Source organism: Enhydra lutris, unplaced genomic scaffold (genome assembly GCF_002288905.1).
Source record: "Enhydra lutris kenyoni isolate GAN:26980312 unplaced genomic scaffold, ASM228890v2 scaffoldscaffold63, whole genome shotgun sequence".
Classification (NCBI taxonomy): domain Eukaryota; kingdom Metazoa; phylum Chordata; class Mammalia; order Carnivora; family Mustelidae; genus Enhydra; species Enhydra lutris.
Genome location: NW_019154147.1, coordinates 6,332,674 through 6,351,749, shown reverse-complemented (window position 1 = coordinate 6,351,749; position 19,076 = coordinate 6,332,674). Strand labels below are relative to the sequence as shown.

The 19,076-nt window shown below is 36.0% G+C and overlaps 1 protein-coding gene across 2 annotated transcripts in view; it reads left to right on the top strand.

Moving 5' to 3' along the window:
• The window catches only part of LOC111158769 (origin recognition complex subunit 3), a 61,951-nt gene that overhangs the window by 7,273 nt on the left and 35,602 nt on the right, over positions 1–19,076 (top strand). Inside the window, exons 3-9 of one of the 2 annotated variants that reach the window (XM_022521032.1) lie at positions 2,601–2,698; positions 4,588–4,732; positions 7,512–7,616; positions 8,868–9,016; positions 10,473–10,606; positions 12,692–12,851; positions 15,147–15,260. In XM_022521032.1, coding sequence (XP_022376740.1) covers positions 2,601–2,698; positions 4,588–4,732; positions 7,512–7,616; positions 8,868–9,016; positions 10,473–10,606; positions 12,692–12,851; positions 15,147–15,260 — 905 coding nt within the window. The remainder of the gene's footprint in view (positions 1–2,600; positions 2,699–4,587; positions 4,733–7,511; positions 7,617–8,867; positions 9,017–10,472; positions 10,607–12,691; positions 12,852–15,146; positions 15,261–19,076) is intronic. The other variant, XM_022521033.1, reaches the window with a different exon arrangement.

Sequence of the window (19,076 nt, the reverse complement as noted above, 5' to 3'; positions counted from 1 at the left end):
CTTTCTCAGTGATAGTGCTAGTATTGAACCCAGTTGTCTGATTCCAGAACCTCTGGTCTAACCATTACTTCGTACTATGTCTCATAATATGAGGTGAGTGTTTCCTTAGAACTTTTTCTGTTGAATTTCAGCTATAATTTATTAAGATTTGTTCAGAGTTTTAGTATTAGTAAACCTAATATATTTAATTGTATAATTTGAACTTTGCTTTTAAGTACATTAGTTTTGTTTTGTTTTAATTGGGCTGACCTAAGACCAATAGATACTGTTCCAATATGAGAATCTTAGAGGAATTGACCCTGATTATAAAACAGATGGTGTAGGAATAAGGAAAACATATCCAGATTTTAGCACTTGCCTTCACTGGCTTCAATTCTTGAAATAGATTGCCTAAAGAAGTAGGAAGATGCCCTGCATTTTGCCCACCATCTGTCCCCTGACTTGAAGACACTTGGATACATATCTAAGAGAAGACTGGTAACTCTGCCTCTTGTCTGTGTTCTATGGATGACTGTACATCCATGAAAATGACTGGGCAGGACCTGGAGAGAGAGAGTGGTCTGGAGAGACTGAGATGGATGGTGGCCCTGGCCCTGTAGGAGATGTTTGCGTTGAAGTCAAGCATTGCGTAGGAGCAGGATGGAACCTGTCAACTGAGAGCTTGTATTCTGTAGATCTTCTCAATGCTGATTGGTTTTTTACCTTCCTGATCTATAAATGGCTGAGAGAAGTCATGGTAACAAGTTGAATTGTCCTGCTGCTGTTACTTCCCAGTTTCTGACAGTTTTTTGGTTAGTATTTTGGTGCCACATTATAGCAAGTAAAAAATGAATGTCTTGATTTGCTATTTTAACATTTTATATGGTTTTCCTCATTATCAAAGTAAAATGACTTTTTGTTCTATTTAAGGTTACCTTATTATCCTGCTTTGTCTCTTAATAATGGTATATTTCCCTTTTTTGTAAAGTTTATCTATTTATTTGGCAGACAGAGATCACAAGTAGGCAGAGAGTGAGAGGGAAGCAGGCTCCCCACCGAGCAGAGAGTCCGATGCGAGGCTCGATCCTAGGACCCTGAGATCACGACCTGAGCTGAAGGAAGAGGTTTTAACCCACTGAGCCACCAAGGCGCCTCTCTTATCTTTTTACCATACAATGACTTCGGTATATTCTGAGGCTTTTGATAAATTTAAAAACTATTTGCCTAAAATTCTGAGTCAACGATGAACAGAAACAAAGTTCCTTAACCTAAAAGGGAATCTATTCCAAATTACCAGCCAACATTAAAACTTGATGGTAGAATGATAGTGGCTTCTCAGTGAAATCAGGAACAAAATATGTATTTTCACTGAATTCTTTAAAAGTTGTAGTTGTTACAATGAAATACCTAGCAGTAAACAATAAGAAATATAAGAGAATAGAAAACTACAAGGAATGTAAAATATTTGATTAAAAGAAGAAACCTGTAGTGCTTTGGATGTAGATTTTCTAACAGATTATAAATATCATTTCTTCCCAAATCAACCTACCCATTTTATTTTATCCAGTCAAAATACTATTTTAATTATTTTTTAGCAATGGCAAAATTTATTTGAAAGAATGGCTTAAAATAATTTGAAGAAGAATGATTATGTGTGGTGGTAAGAGGGAGACCTAGAATTATTCCGTATGTGAATGTACTGCAAGCTCCAATCATTTAATGATTTCAGATAGTTCAGGACAGCTGTGGGACTAGACTTGGATTCAGTAGAAAAAAAGAAGTTAGAAAATAGTTGCAAGTGCATTTTTAAATACTGAGATAAAAGAGCACCTCAAATCAGTGGGAGACATGATGGATTATTTAATAAGTGAATGTTTTCATACTGAAGGTTAAAGCCCAAGTGTGCGTCATGAAATCAACCTAGTCATAATAGTTTTAAAAAAAGAATAGAAAACATTTGCCATCACATGATAAGTGTTATTTTGTGGAACTTTTGTTTTTGTTTCTGTTAAACATCTGTGTATTGAATTATGATATAAAATGTATTCCTTAATGTGGATCGTGGTTTGAGAAATTTGAAAACCACTGGTATTTTGATAAATTGTGTTTTGATGAATGGCTAACCATTTGGAGGAAAACATTAAAAAGCATATAAAATAATATAGACAGACTAAATAGAAGGCTGGGCTAATCTGTGTCAATTGAATAAAAGAACAAGAATCATGGTAAGAATCATTTCATAAAGGAGAGTTCAGAGCAAATATATGAAGCAAAGTATACAAGGCTTTCAAATAATGAAAATATGTTAATATTAAATGTTTTTGTCTCAAACCAAATCCATTAAATGCTGTTAACAATTTAAGTACATGATAGAGAAGTACATGATAGAAATATAACCTAAAAATTAAAGATATTTTAATCTTATAGATACAATTACTATAATAAAAATACAAGACATAAATAAAATTAAATATAAAGGATACTGAATGTTACCTGTCTCCAAATATATGTATTTTTGATAAATATTTTAGTCCCATCCCTTACTGTGTGACTTTGCACAGAGATTTTCTAACTTTTATTATATAAAAAAGAAACTGACCTATTTCTTTCTGTGTTTTTAGGGGACTATTTTAATAAAGGGAAAAATGAGTCTGAGGATGGTAAGCTTCGATTTGAAACTTATCAGTTGATATGGCAACAGATGAAATCTGAAACTGAGGTGAATACTTTTCTTAATGACTTCGTATTTCTCTAATAATGTAAATCTCAGATTTGTTCCTTTCCATCTTCCTTTCCATCAATTTTCAAGACTATTGATGAAACATAGGTAATGCTAGTTTAGTATAATATGTATGTTCTAAAAAATCACTCATGTTCCAAGTAGTAAGCATAGCTTCAGGTACTGGGACATATACTTTTAATAGCTGCCAGTCCTCACAGTTTTTAAGTGGTGGCGCTCTTTAAATTTAGGGATGCCTGGGTGGCTCAGTCAGTTAATTGTCTGCCTTTGACTCAGATCATGATCCCAGGGTCCTGGGATTGAGTCCCACATTGGGCTCCTTGCTCAGCAGGGAGCCTGCTTCTCTCTCTGCCTGCTAGTCCCCCCTGCTTATGCTTTCTCTGTTTCTCTAATAAATAAATAAAATCTTAAGGAAAAAATAAATTATCCATTCAGTTATATAAGTAAGAAGTCAAGCTATTTTTAAACTACTTCATTCCCTCATCCTTGTCCAGTTCCTATGTTCTTTGTATTCCAGCTCTGAAATAATTTCTCTGCTATGGCAGATTTGTAGCTCTAGGGTCAACATCTTGAGTGAACTTGTTTTGTTTGACCAATACAGTGTTGTATTTTTTTTTTTGTTTTGTTAATGCTTGTGGGAGGGTTATGGACTTTGTTTATTACTATTTCCCACTACTCTTTATTGCTTTCCACCTAGGACTTTGCTCATTTATGTATTCCAGGTGACCCTTGAAAGTGTTTGAGTTTGTGCTTTCCAGTTTAGGCCTTCATTTCTTAACCTGGATCATGATGATCCTCCTAACTGTTGTCTCTGCCATTGATGTCAAACCCCGCAGGTCTGTCACTAAGTCCCTATGGCACCATTGGCCAACTCATGGCCAATGACTTGGGATGAAAAGTCCTTCCTGTGGCAGGCTGCAGGAGTTTTCCCACCTCACTGCCAGTACAGCTTCCCCCATCCCCTTCACAGTGCTGTCTGATTCACGCATCTTAACCCTGATGGAATCAGTCTCTACTTCACATTCCTTCAGTGGTTCTCCCCACAGGCTAAAATCCTAACTTTTTAACATCAAGTATAATTTTATAGGCCTAGCCCCTTGCTTATTTGTCCAGGCTCATTCCCTACCACTTCTCACGTTCTTGATGCTTAGCTCTGACTGTGGTTCCCCAGGTACTTGGTGCTTCCTTCCTTGCTTCTTCTACACCCCATTCCTTCTAACTTTCCTCCTCATATGATCACCTCCTCCATCCCCTGCTCTAATGTTTTGACTCAAATATGTCACCTCCTCAGCTTAAGTTGAGTGGTGCTGTTCTTTTGTCATAGCACTCTACCCAATGTATTTTAATTGTAAATGTTCTTGCTCAGTTTTGTCCCCCATTTTTTTAGGATAAAGACTACCTTTCATTTGTAAGGTGGTTAGTAGATGTTTGTTGAATGACTAAATGAGTTTTTTTTAGTGAGGGAGTCCAAAGTACTAAAGACTGGAGATTTAAGGAAAAAACTTTTTTTAAAAATTTCTTCCATCTAGGGTCGCCTGGGTGGCTCAGTGGGTTAAAGCCTCTGCTTTCGGCTCAGGTCATGATCTCAGGGTCCTGGGATCGAGCCCCACGTCGGGCTCTCTGCTCGGCAGGGAGCCTGCTTCCTCCTCTCTCTCTCTGCCTGCCTCTCTGACTACTTGTGATCTCTGTCTGTCAAATAAATAAATAAAATCTTTAAAAAAAAAAATTAAATAAAAAAAATTTCTTCCATCTAATAATCATTTTACATGTAATCCTTGGAATTCATGACAGTTTTCTTTGCCAAAGTTAGAAAGATGCATCAGATTACTACTAATAATAATTCATAAAGTTTTGTGTTTTCTTCATAGCAACTACAAGAGGAATTAAATAAAAACCTGTTCAATAGTCTAATTGAATTTCTGCAAAAGTCTTGTTCTGGATTTCAGAAGAATTCAAGAGACTGGGGCTGTCAGATAAAACTCAGAGAAATTCCAACTGCTGCTCTTATTCTAGGTATGTATGGGTGTATGTTTGTTTTTATAATTAGTGGTTTTGTTGTTGAGAATAATGGAGAATAACCTAGTTTGATAAACCTGTTTTGTCTCTTAAAGAATTAAACTAATTATAGTTAGCTTTATATACTTTCAAAACCAATAAAAGTTCTTTATATTGATCATACATCAGTAAATGAAGAGAAATTGATCCAGGATTAGCTAGTTTCCTCCTCACCTTTTTTGTCAGAAAAATGAAGAGGAAGTATATTTGTGTTACTCTTTTTAGTTATTTTATGAGAATATATGAAATTTGAATTCCGTAATAAACACTGGTGGGTAAATAGATTTTTTTTTTTTAGTTGTCTCTTCAGTGGAATTATCTATGACCTTAATTTGATTTCCCTGTTCTTAGTTTATTAATATTAGATTGTTTTATAGTACTATTTTAAATTGTTTAGAACAGGGTTTAGATGAATTATATATAAACTGCTTTCAAATTGCAGATTGTAAATTTCTTAGGCACTTAAATATCCATCATTAATGTCCCATCTTAACGAAACATCTGGTTGAGGGATAATGGAAAAAAATTTCTTTGGAATACTAGCAAATTTCCTTATTCCTTTTAGAAAGAAAGTTGGATTTATTTGGATTTCAAATGTACTCTTCATTGCACTTACAATTTGTTATTTATGCAAGGTGTGTTGAACTATCGGGCACTGAGATAAGGACTTATTTTATTGTTTAATACTGCCTTTAATACTGTTCATTACCGGGGTGCCTAGGTGGCTCAGTGGGTTAAGCCTCTGCCTTCAGCTCGGGTCATGATCTCAGAGTCCTGAGATCAAGCCCCTCATTGGGCTCTCTGCTCAGCAGGGAGCCTGCTTCTCTGCCTGCCTCTCTATTTGTGATCTCTGTCTGTCAAATAAATAAAATCTTTAAAAAAATAAAATACTGTTCATTACCTAGATCTCATTCCTGATTTTCAGTGCACTACTTAGTCAAAATTCAGTGTACCTACAAAAGCCTCCAAGGGATTTTAGTAAATGCAGGTTTTTGTCAGTAGGTCTGAGGTGGGGCCTGAAACTTTACATTTATAATCGCCCTCATGCTGATGCCTGTACTGCTGATCCCAGGACGAGTATGAGTAACAACACACAGGGAATGATTTTTATAATAATTTTATATAATTTTTATAATTTGAACAGCTTTTCAATGCAGCTTTACTTAATTTCAAAACCCTTTCCATTTATGGATGAGAAACTGATGTGCAGTGATGACCGGATTGTACTGTTTGGTGCTTTGTTTCTCCATGCCAGGTTATAATAATTGGAGGTAGAGTGGGGAAAACATCGTCAAGAGCAATGGCTTGATAGGTTGTTGAGAGCACTGTTTAAGTCCCTTCTCTGCCTACTGCCAAAAGGGAAAGAGAAGGTAGTGGAAATGTTGTATTTCAAAGTCAGTTGTCTGAGAACATTTTCCTAGTTAACGACATTGTTGATTTTTTGTTTCTAGTCCATTGTTTTAAGCAACAGAATGTTAAATAGCTTGTAAAGTCAGTCAATGAAAGATGAGCTAAACCTGGTTTTGCTAACCTCCCAAATTCCTTCAGAGTTGCAGTATCGCAATCATAGACCATAATGCTTGCTAGGAATATCATTTTGATACTGTAAAAAAAAAAATCTATAGTCAAAGAATGCTTAAGCACAGTTGTACATTTTCTATTTTTAAAAAGGTATATGTCCATTTAAAAATAACCTGCCAGCATTTTCATTTATTGGCTCTCCTAGGAAAAAATTTTTTGTTTCTTTGTGGCCTGGATTCTGAATCTTTTGTTTTTGTTTTTCTTCTAGCTAGTTGAAGTTTTATAGTACCAATTATCAACCAGTTTCGATATGTTTGCTGTTGGCACCTAAGTGCCAAAGCACTTTCTAGAAATCACAGATTGTGATGTCAAGGAAAGTATCAGTCAGGATTTTTTTCCAGTGTAGCTGGGAAATTACACTTAACTCAGATAACTGCATGCTCAACACTAAACTCTGATTTGTGGAAATGAGAACATGAGCGGCTTAGTAAATACCTAAAGGACCTAAAGTTTTATTCGTTTTTAGGCTCTTCCCTTAGAAATTAGCTTACTGTATACTTAACCTATTATATTTACTACAACAATCATTAATAGTGTTACTGATTAGATTTTCCTCGCTTGTTAAGTTAGGGTCACAGTGAGCCTGGAATACATATCACTTAGTTTTGAATCATTATTTTAAGAGTTCTTTATGAATTTGACAGAGTAACATCCTGAGATGTATTGAGGGGTTAACTACATATCCTCAGTAACTTTTTTAAAATTTTTTTATTTTATTTTTTTTTTAAGATTTTTATTTATTTATTTGACAGAGAGAGATCACAAGTAAGCAGAGAGGCAGGCACAGAGAGAGAGGAGGAAGCAGGCTCCCCACTGAGCAGAGAACCTGATGTGGGGCTCAATCCCAGGACCCTGAGATCATGACCTGAGCCGAAGGCAGAGGCTTTAACCCACTCTGCCACCCAGGCGCCCAGTAACTTTTTTTTTAAAGAGAAGTTGTGCAATATACCCTTTCTGACAAATAAATATTATGTATGCCTCCAGGTATCTATTGTCAGTGGAGGTCTCTTCATTTATGCAGTATATATTTTTTCAGTTTCTGTTACTAATTGTATTTAAAAGTACTTTTAGTAATTCACTGGATGTGTTAGCCTTGTTGGTTGTTAAATTGTTAATAATACAAATGATGGTGTAATAATGATCTATTATTCCATAGGTGTGAATGTAACAGATCATGATTTAACATTCAGAAGTCTAACAGAAGCCCTTCAGAATAATGTCACTCCGTATGTAGTCTCATTGCAAGCTAAAGATTGTCCAGGTACAGAATAAATAATCTTGGTGAGCTGTTAGAACTCTTCTGACCTTCTGTATTTCTCTCTCTCTCTCTCTCTCTCTCTCTCTCTAGCTTTCTTTATCCCTTTTCATTTGTGGGAAGAGCATGGCGCTACATTTTTGGCAGGGTGAGGTTTATTGCCTATGGCAGTAATCATGACTGTTGCAGGACTCTTTGCTACCTCTTACTTCATTTATTCTAGCTCCATCCTGCCAGATTAACTTCACAGTCAGCAATAGTCTAGGCATTTTATGAGATGTGTTCCTTAACGCAGTAAAATTTGAATAAGTTGGAAAGTTTGGGACAGGGAGCTGAGAATTAAGGATTGGGGATTTGGCAGCTCTTATTTAGTCCGACTGTAGAGGTTCATATTCACAGCCTCAAAATCACCCTGTTGTTCTACTCTGAAAGACCAGCATGGTAAAAAATAGTCCATCACCAGAGCCAATCTTAGGTATACGAAGCCATTGAGTCATAAAGGATGTAAAATGGAGTAAAAGGGGCTTAGATTTCAACTGACATAAGGACTTTATGTGCTTATATTACTTTCATAATCATAAACTGACTAGAACTGATTAAATAAAAGCCCCTAGGACATCTTTTAAAATGACTCTAAGGAAGGTTTATAATCAGTAAAATAACTTAATGTAAATAACACTTCTGATTTTTTTTTTTAGGGGCCTTAAAAACCTTTCACTGTCAGGGTGCCTGGGTGGCTCAGTGGGTTAAGCCTCTACCTTCGTCTCAGGTCATGATCCCAGAGTCCTGGGATCAAACCCCACATCAGGCTCTCTGCTCAACAGGGAGCCTGCTTCCCCTCTCTCTCTGCCTACTTGTGATCTCTGTCAAATAAATAAATAAAATCTTTATAAATAAATAAATAACTAAATAAAAATTTAAAAATTAAAAAAAACAAAAAACCTTTCACTGTCTAGTGTGATTTAAATATAGATTGTTTCTCATAATTTTCATGTTTACACATTTGCTTAGGTAACACTTTTATTGTGGACAATAAACATAAACTTTGGCTTAGTGTTAGTCTGAATTAGTGAAATTTAAATATTAAAGAGAAGATACTAACGAACATTAACAGTAAATATGTTAAGTGTTATGTTAATGTTAAGTATAGAAAAATACATCCTACCCAAATGTATATACTGATCAAGAACTTTCAGCTATTTCATATTTGTTTTAAAGAGAGATAAGCTTTCTTACATTTTTTTACCTATTCTGCAGATATAAAACATTTTTTGCAAAAGCTGGCTTCACAGTTGATGGGCTGCTGTGTAGATGAGGACTCCAAAGAGGGAAGTATTCAGGTTGCCCAGAAAAGGACACATTGTTCAATGGATTCTCTTTCTAGCTGGTATATGAATGTCACACAGGTAAGTGTAAACTGACAATTTTCTCTCTGGAAATTGGCATATGATTGAAAAGGCTTAGAATTATATTAAACATAGCACTGTTTTGTTCTAATAAGAATATGCTTATGCTTTGCAGCTATTAATAGTAGCTACTTATTTTTCATAAGGCTGTTAGAAATTAAAAGTATTTTTTTTAAATTATTTATTTGACAGGCAGAGATCACAAGTAGGCCGAGAGGCAGGCAGAGAGAGAGGAGGAAGCAGGCTCCCTGCTGAGCAGAGAGCCTGATGTGGGGCTCAATCCCAGGGCCCTGGGATCATGACCTGAGCTGAAGGCAGAGGCTTTAACCCACTGGGCCACCCAGGCGCCCCTAAAAGTATTCTTTTATCAGTATGCAGTCTAATTCCTGATAAGTGTTTCAGTTCTTACAAAGCCATTTTATTTGCGGGTGAATGTCATCTAGCGACAAAAACAATGTCAGGAATTGGTTCTGCTCTAGATTCTGTCTCTGTGACAATGGCTATAACTCTAATGTATTATCTCTTAGGTCCCTCAATATTTGCTTTTGTGCAGTAGAACTATTCTGCCAGTGTCCACTGTCAACTTAGTCCAATGAGAAATAGTCATTTTTTAAAAAACCTAATTTGTTCCACATTTAGAATTCTTAGGAATAAATGGTCTTATAAGTAAAGTATATTCAACAAATAGATAGCTAAAAAGAAGTTCATTCTACCATGACAGTCCCTGGTGAAAATGGATCACCTAGGTGATTCACAGAGAACTGCACCATAGAACCACAGCTGCAGTTCACGATGCTTTGTAGCCAGAGTATGGGAAAAAAATACTGTGGCGACTTCTGATAAAGGTATTTGCTGAAGTCACTCATAAGTGAAGTTTTCATTTTGCTTTATATAGGGATAAAATTGGGTCTAATGCTTATCATAATATCTTAATTTGATCCACAATTTTAAATTTTGTAGATATCAAATGTACATTCAGTTTATGTCAGATGTCTTTAAAAGATCGGGATTGGACCAGATGATATTAAAGATGCTTTTCAACTTGAAGTTTAACAGTAGCAGAGCAGCGAGTAGTTTATTGTGCTTTTTATTTAAAAATACTTGTTTTCACCTTAAAGCAAAGCAAAATAAAACATTCTATTAACAGAAAAGATAATCTATGGAAAGTCTTCTCCCAGTGCTTTTTTCTGTCGTTTTCTCAGATAGCAGAAATAAATATTTCATATGAGTTATAGATTTTACTGAAACTTTTTCTTCTTGGTTATTATTCCCATGTCAGACACAGAAAGATTCTGCTAGTAACTGTTGAAATGAGTTTCTTTTTATTATGTGGGAGAAATAAAAGGAACAGCTTTACCGTAAAATATAAAGGAAGATATATCAACGTGTGGCATTGTAGCATCGTTTGGGTGGTAAGGCTTACTGTTAACTCCTTCTTTTCACAATGGCTTAAAAGAAGACAGATCCAAAAATGCCAAGGAAAAAGAGGACTTCTTCTAGCCAATGGCAGTCTCCTCCTGTTGTGCTTATCTTAAAGGATATGGAAAGCTTCACCACAAAAGTACTGCAGGACTTCATAATTATTAGCAGGTAGATCATATAACACGTGGCTTTTACATAAAATTCTTTTTATTAAGGAAACATATAACTTTTAACTTGAAGAGCACCTTTTCCAGAGAAAATGAATGACATTTTAATCTTAATACCAATTGGATAGAAACCAGACTGATTACAAATTCCTTGTAATTCAATGTTCAAAGACCTCCTATCAGATTTTCATTTGCTTTTTTACCCCAGAAGGAGATCAAAAGACTAAAGTTAAACAGTTTTTAATTGGCATGTAAGGCAGTATAAAATGTAGTTTTCTCACCAAGGTCATCTGTCTTTTACTTTTGCATTAAGTGGATAAACTACTCCAGATTGAGATCTGTTTGTCAGGTCTTATTTTCTGATACCTATGCACCCTTAGAAGCTCTGAATTACATATAGCTCTTCTGAGCAAGTACGTTTTCTAAATAACATTATCTTATATAATACTTACAGTGAGAAACTACTTTCATGGTCTCATTGGACTTTCAAGGCAGTCCTGTGAGATTCATAATTAAAGTAACTAACCCTATTTAAAATCCAGTGACTTGTATTTCCCATGGTACATTTTTTTAAAAAAATATTTTGTTTATTTATTTGAGACAGGTCACAAGTAGGCAGAGAGGCAGGCAGGGAGAGAGGAGGGGAAGCAGGCTCCCTGCTGAGCAGAAAGCCGGATGTGGGGCTGGATCCCAGGACCCTGGGATCATGACCTGAGCTGGAGGCAGAGGCTTTAACCCACTGAGCCACCCAGGCGCCCCCCCCATGGTACATTTTTAAGGATGTAATTTATTCTGACTTTTTCTATATATAAACTTACTTGATAGTTATAGCTACATTTGCCTAAAGCTATATTGTATTACAATTTACTAATATACTTGTAATTCCTATTTTAATGGTGTCTTTTTTTCCCTATTGAAACTAAGATTTCTAAATCCTAAGACTTCTCTTAATGCTAAAACCAAACTGCTTTACATGCTTTAAAAATGCAGAATAAGAGGGGCACCTGGGTGTCTCAGTGGGTTGGGCCTCGGATCATGATCCCAAGGTCCTGGGATCAAGCCCCGCATTGGGCTCTCTGCTTGGCGGGGAGCCTGCTTCCTCCTCTCTCTCTTCCTGCCTCTCTGCCTACTCGTGATCTCTCTGTCAATAAATAAATAAAGTCTTTTAAAAAAATGCAGAATAAGAAAGTGACAGAAGAGTTGTTCTTTTTTGGAGCTTAAATTTGTGGCTACTTTTGCCACAAAGTTGTGGCAAGAATGTGAGGAGGTGTGGAAGAATGTACAACAGTAACAGAATCCAGGCACTGTACTTTTGTGAAGGTAGAACTGGGTATTGCTATAATACCGAAAAACAGTAGCCAATAGGCAAGAACAGGCAAAGTCATCAGCCATGATACAAAGGGCTCAGACCCACAATAGCTCTCAAAGATTGTTCTGTTTTAACTCTGTGGAAGTCATTTGTGTTCATACTGGTAATGCTCAAAATAAATCATGTCCAATAAGTTTGAGTTAAGAATTCAAGGAAAGGATGTAACATTTTTAAATGGTATCCTTTAAAAATACGTCTTACATATGTGTAAGGAAAGTTTCCTAACTCTTAGCTGTTATTTATGGTTGGGTGACTTGGTGTCTGATAGAGATGTGGATAAATAGAATAAGTTACCTTGAAAGTTTGTGTATTACATGTCACTGAACTCTCAAAGCGTAGGCTGGATGTCTGTTAGGAGGACTGTAGGTAGGGCTCAAACTTTGAGAGGTTAATTTGAATGATACCTAACTCTTCTAACATTTGAGATTGTATAACCTTACAGGGAGGCATGTGATCCATCTGGACCTCTGTATACTTATGTAGAAAATGAGAGGATCTGTTAATAGAGCAGTTTCAGAGTTAGAATGTGTGGGAAAGAACTATATTACTTTAATAGAGGGGACTGTGTGACCTAGAAAATTTGAGTATTTGGAATGATAACTCCTCAGCAGTGTCTTACACTGTATGCGTTCAAATAAAGGTCTTAATTTGAAATTTGATGTATTGAAATATACTTCCTAATGAAATCCCACTTCTATATTTTCCTTTGAAAACTAGTCAACATCTACATGAATTTCCACTAATACTCATTTTTGGAATTGCCACATCTCCTATTATCATCCATCGGTTGCTTCCTCATGCAGTTTCATCTCTTTTGTGCATAGAACTATTCCAGTCTTTGTCCTGCAAGGAGCATCTGACTACAGTACTTGATAAGGTAAAAAGGAAAAACTGTATCAGTGAAATAGGATGAAAAGACTGCCAAGAATAGATTATAAATATAAATGTTAGTGATAACATTCTTCATCTCTCAGAATATGATATTGAACATATCTTCACTTTTCTTTGTATGTAATGATTTTAATAGGGTACAGTATTGCCTCTTCAGATAAAATATAAAGTTTTTTTTTTTTTTTTAGATTTGTTTATTTATTTGAGAGAAAGCTAGAGAGAGAGAGAGCACAGAGGGAGTGGCAGTGGGAGAAGCAAACTCTCCACTGAGCAGAGAGCCTGATGCGGGGCTCGAACCCAGTACTCTGAGATTGTGACCTGAGCTGACACCCCAAAATACAAGCTTTATAAAAAGAATGATTGTATCTTACTATATCTACCTACCTGTGAATCAGTCATTACTCAATGGGAAATTCTACGTTTTTAATACTTTTTAATAGAATTTAATGACTTCCCAAGAACAGTAACAATGTTTTGACTCTTCTGTTTTGTGTAAAATAATTTGTAATTTTTAATGGACTCTTTCCCGTCATTGCTACTCTTGACAGAAAATAAATACTAACACTTCTTAGACTTTAGCTCTATTTTTCTACCTAAGTTAGTATTAGTTCTGAGTTTCTACCTGAATTAGTAATGACCTTCCACAAGTTGTTTGCTAGGCTCAGCTCTTTTTTTTTTTTTTTAAAGATTTTATTTATTTATTTGACAGAGATCACAAGTAGGCAGAGAGGCAGGCAGAGAGAGAGGAGGAAGCAGGCTCCCTGCTGAGCAGAAAGCCTGATGTGGGGCTTGATCCCAGGACCCTGGGATCATGACCTGAGCCAAAGGCAGAGGCTTTAACCCACTGAGCCACCCAGGTGCCCCTAGGCTCAGCTCTTTTAAGGTGTGCCTTGTGCTGCTTGTGAAGGTAATGACAACCCTCCATTTTTTTTTTAAAGGTTTTTTTTGTTTTTTTTTTTTTATAAATTTATTTGAGAGAAAGAGAGCAAGAAAGCTCACAAGCAGGGGCCAAGGGGCAGAGGCAGGGGGAGAAGCAGACTCCCTGCTAAGCAGGGAGCCTGATGCGGGACTCTGTCTGAGGGCCCAGAGATCATGACCTGAGACAATGCAGACCTTTAACCAACTGAGCCACCCAGGCACCTGACAACCTTCCATTTATTTACTAACTGCTTCTTCATCTTTTTCCCATGAAGGTGGTATCCATTAATGTACTGATACTTTGGGGAAAATTTTTCCAGCTACAGTATTTAAAATTGCTTGGTTGGGATGCCTGGGTGGTGCAGTTGGTTAAGCATCCAACTCTTGGTTTCGGTTTAGGTGGTGATTTCAGGGTCATGGGATCAAGCCCCGCGTCAGGCTCTGTGCTCCGCGTGGCATCTATTTGGAATTCTCTCTCTCTCTGCCCCTCCTCCCCATGCTGTAACTTGTTTTCTCTGTCTTTCTCTCTCTCAAATAAATAAATTTTTTAAAAAATGAAATTAGTTGTGGCCAAATGCATTTGGCCTTCTATAACTGTTTCTGTTTTAAAAGCCTAGTATGACTTTTCATTTTCAGAGGTAAATTCTTTGCTATAAACCATTGAAAATTAGCACAAATTCAGCTATTTTACATTTTTTTAATAGACATCTGTTATTTTGGTGTTTTTCATTCAACGGTACTTAGTGTGTTACTCTTCAGTACTGTGTATCAGTAGAGATGAAAAAGAAGTCTTATAATAAGATTGCCAAAACCGGGGCATCTGGGTGGCTCAGTGGGTTAAGCCTCTGCCTTCGGCTCAGGTCATCCCAGGGTCCTGGGATCGAGCCCCGCATCAGGCTCTTTGCTCAGCAGGGAGCCTGCTTCCCCCTGTCTTTCTGCCTGCCTCTCTGCCTACTTGTGATCTCTGTCTGTCAAATAAAAAATAAAATCTTAAAAAAAAAAAAAAAAAAAAAGAATTGCCAAAACCTATAGCTTCTTCAGTGGCTTTTGGTAGGAGAAAAGGGATTGTATAGTTAATAGATTGTATTTTTTTAAATTAGCAATTGGGTGGAAGATGATGGATGGATATTTTTGATTCTGAAGATATAGTATGAATAGCTTTTTTTTTTTGGTTTGTGACTGTTGTGTAAATTAATTTAAAGTTTTGGTCGATAATTTGATCTAAAAAAGAAGCTTAGCTACTATTATAGCTTTCATAGTTATATGTCATAGTATCATTCCTTGCCTCATTATGTATACTAGATACTGATGAAGAGTAAAGACTAATAAGGAGTGTATCTTCTTCCCCTTTTGTCTCTTTCAGCTACTTCTTACAACTCAGTTTCCCTTTAAACTAAGTGAAAAAGTGTTACAGATTCTGACCAACATCTTTTTGTATCATGATTTCTCAATTCAAAACTTTATAAAAGGACTTCAGGTGAGAAGACACTAATGGGTATGAAAGTTCATAAGCTGATTCTAACTAATTTGCATTAATTTGCATATTCAAACTATTTAATGTGATAAGGCATTTTAAATGGCAAATTCTAAAATAATTCCAGTTATATTATTCTAGGTTCTATCATTCCTTTGTTACCTTGCAGCAAAATGTAGAGAATTGCACTCATTAGGATGTCAAAAATGGAAAGACACCTTCCTTCCCCTCCTGCACTCCAGTGATTCTTAATATTTGGGGGTAAGGAGAAAGGGACTTTTTTTTTTTTAGATTCTGTTGAAAGCTTACATACTTTCTACCTAAGAGATGCTATATATAAGGGATCAGCAAACTTTCTGTAAAGATTCAGATATTAAATGTTTTTGCTGTATGCTACAACTCTGTTGGATATTCTTTTCTTCTTTTTAAATAACCAGTTAAAGGTATGAAAAACATTTGTAGCTCTTGGGCCATACAAAATAGATGGGGGCCATCGTTTGCTCTCCCTTGCACATATATCTGTGTTTATTCATTTATATTCTTATGTATTGGGAATACATTTTGACTGAGGTTTCTTGAATTGCCAGAAGAAAATTTGTGAACTCAGCTTCTTCATAACATCTGTTCTAATCTAAAAAAGGACCCCATTATCCAGTTATTTAAAAGTTAATTCCTTCTCTTGGCAACTACCTAAAATACTTTAGCAAAATATAGTCATTATAAATACATGCCAGTTTTGTCAAGTTTCCTGAAACCAGTACGTTAGTAATATTCAGTGTAGAAGTACAATATGGTAATACCTCACATTTGTGTAGTGCCTTAACGTTGTAAATTATTTCTCATACATATTTTCCTCCATATAAAACTGCAGTGCTCTCTTATGGCTAATACGTATCTTTTTTTCAACTTGAGTTTTGTTTTGTTTTGTTTTGTTTTTTAAGATCTATTTAAGAGAGAGAGTGTGTGCTTGTGAGAGCAGGGGTAAGGGTAGAGGGAGAAGGAGACAAGTAGACTCCCCACTGAGTGGGAATCCCAACAACTGGGACTTGATCCCAGGACTCTGAGATAATGACCTGAGCCAAAATCAAGAGTCAGATGCTCAACTGACTGAGCCACCCAGGTGCCCCTCAACTTGACTTTTTAAAAAAGAGTATTTTAAAGCAACAAAACATTTACCTTACCAATGTGTGAAATTAAATGATACTGAGAAATACATTTCTAACTGGCCTCTCTCATACATTTTATTTCATTCATTTCTTTACTCAAAAGTATTTATTTACAAGCCTACTGTAAGCCAAGATCTATGCTCCTTCCCGTCCTTCCCTGTGCACTCCAGTGATTCTTAATATTTGTGGGTAAGGAGAAAGGGACTTTTTTTTTTTTTTTAACAGAGGACAAGGAAATCTCGGCCTTCAAATTGCTTGTTTGTTTAGTGAAGGAGGCAGAAGAGGAAACTCATAATTACAGTTCTCAGTAGTCAGTGCTATGAAAGAAACGTGCTTAGAGAGTCCATAAGAGAACAGAAGTATAGCCTAAAGAATAGGGGCTCACCAGGTTAAAATGGGAAGTGCATTAGGTAAAGGCTGAGCAGTACAGGGAGAGAGATCTGTTTAAGGACTATTACAGTTTTCTAGACAAGATAAAACAAGGGCTAACTTAAGGTAGTGATAGTGGAATGAGAGGAGGAAACAGATTTGAGGTTGAGCTAGAATCGACTGAACCTGGTGATTAAGTGGGTGATAGGTTGTGGCAGAGAGGAGCATAGGTGACACACACACAGGTTCTAGCTTGGCAAATGGATTGGAGGTTGGTACCATTTATTTAGTATACATGTTAATAAAAAGCGAAGAGCCAATTAGAAAAGGATATGTTTCTTTTTGTATATGGTTAATTTCGGGTATGTTGGATAGAAAGATTTGGCACTCAGAAGAAGGATCTGAAACAAAAAATAGATATATTTAGGATTTATCATTAAAAGGTGGTGGGTGAAGTCAGGTAATGAGGATGAGGCATCACCCAGAGGAGTGAGGAAAGGACCAAGATTAGAACCTGACAGCAAGCTAATGAGAGAGCAATAGAAAAGGAGACTAAATAAGGAAAAGCAATAGAAAGCAGAGTAACACTGAAGTCAGGAGAAGAGTTTTAGGAAATAGAAACTGTAGTCTCCACATTGAGAAAGCAAGTGAAGAAGAGGACATTATAACCAAATTATGTAATCTGTCTGGGTCTCAGTTTTCTCATCTATAAAATAGGGGATCAGATTAGATGATTTTATAGGTTCCTCATAATTTACTGAGCACCTCTTTTGTATACTGGGCACATTACTAAGTATTTACATTGTTTCATTAATGGGTACTAATACCCTCAGTTTTGCATGTGAAGAAACCGGTTAAGAAGCATGGCCGTGGTCACACAGCTAATAAGTGGTAGAGCCATTAAGACCCCATTTGGCCAGTTTTCTTAATCATCGGTAGGAAATATGTGTAAGTCCTGATTTCTTTAGGAGGTACAGTAGGGCATATAATCATTCTTTAAATGTTTAAGTTTTCCTTCATTGGATGAATATGTTAACCAACTTGTTGGTTGACCTAGATGTTGAGAACACACTTGGACAAAGTAATGAAGTGATACTGGGTTCTTAACTTACAGCTCTACTATAACTCATGTGACTTCCTCCCATTCCTTCTCCATGTTTGGTTTTTACTTTTCTGATGTTTAAAAAGTGATGTTAACACTGGAATAAATATTATCACAATATCACTGGAAAATATAAGAAATGTGATTTTGCTAATATGTGCATAAATAATTTAGCACTTGGCACGAACGATTACTTTCTGTTTGGTGTTTGTTTCTTAGTTAAGCTGGCTCTGCCTTACAACCTTATACTTCCTCCAGAATGAACTATTTTAGAGGATTTCCTCTAGCCTTGGGTATCTAGTCCTCAGCTTTATAGGCTCAGAAATTCATTATCAGTTTACCCAGGAAGGATCAAGCTCGAATACCTTAATACAAGTATGTAAGCCAGCATGTTAATTTGTTCATTTGTAATGGGAAATTTTATTTTCCAGTCCAAGAATGTGTGTGTCCCGTATCTAGGGAACTGTTTCTCTGGTATCAAGGTATAAAAACTAAACCAAATTGGTCATGAGAAGGTTGCTTAGAGTTTTTAACGTTTGGATAGTCTTGTGAGATATATCTTAGGAATTACAGTAGAATCTGGAAAATCATTCCCCCTTGTACTATAGAGACCACAGCGTTCTAGTTACTATAACACTTACTACCAGATACTGTAGCATTTTTTTCTCATGAAATAAAATTCAGTTTAAAAAGGTATATTTTCTTTAGCCATACCTCATTTTTCATTTTTCTTTTTTATCAGTAGGCAAAGCTTCTACCATTGTAATGTTTTTATTTATTCAGCAGACCAGATTTGTTCACTGTTTTTAGATGAGTGTTTTCTTGTGAGTATTTGGGCATCTGTTAGACTCTGAGGCCACACCCCAGTCCCATCCCCATAACATTTACTGTTATTGTAAGTAAGTTGCTTTTGTAGAGAGCTAATCTATCCATTTATATTGGTTTCTTCTGGTTTATACTTCAGAGATTACAGTTTTCTGATCTTGTCCACAATATCGGAATCTTAAAATATTAAAGATACAGAATGATTTATGCATTGTTTGCAGTGTTATTATGACATTATTAGATATATTAGTGCCATACTTTTACTGTTTAAAAGAAAAACAAAACCTTAAAAGTGAGTAGACAAAGGGCAAAAGATTTACTGCCAAAATATGACAAATATATTTAATCTTCACATTT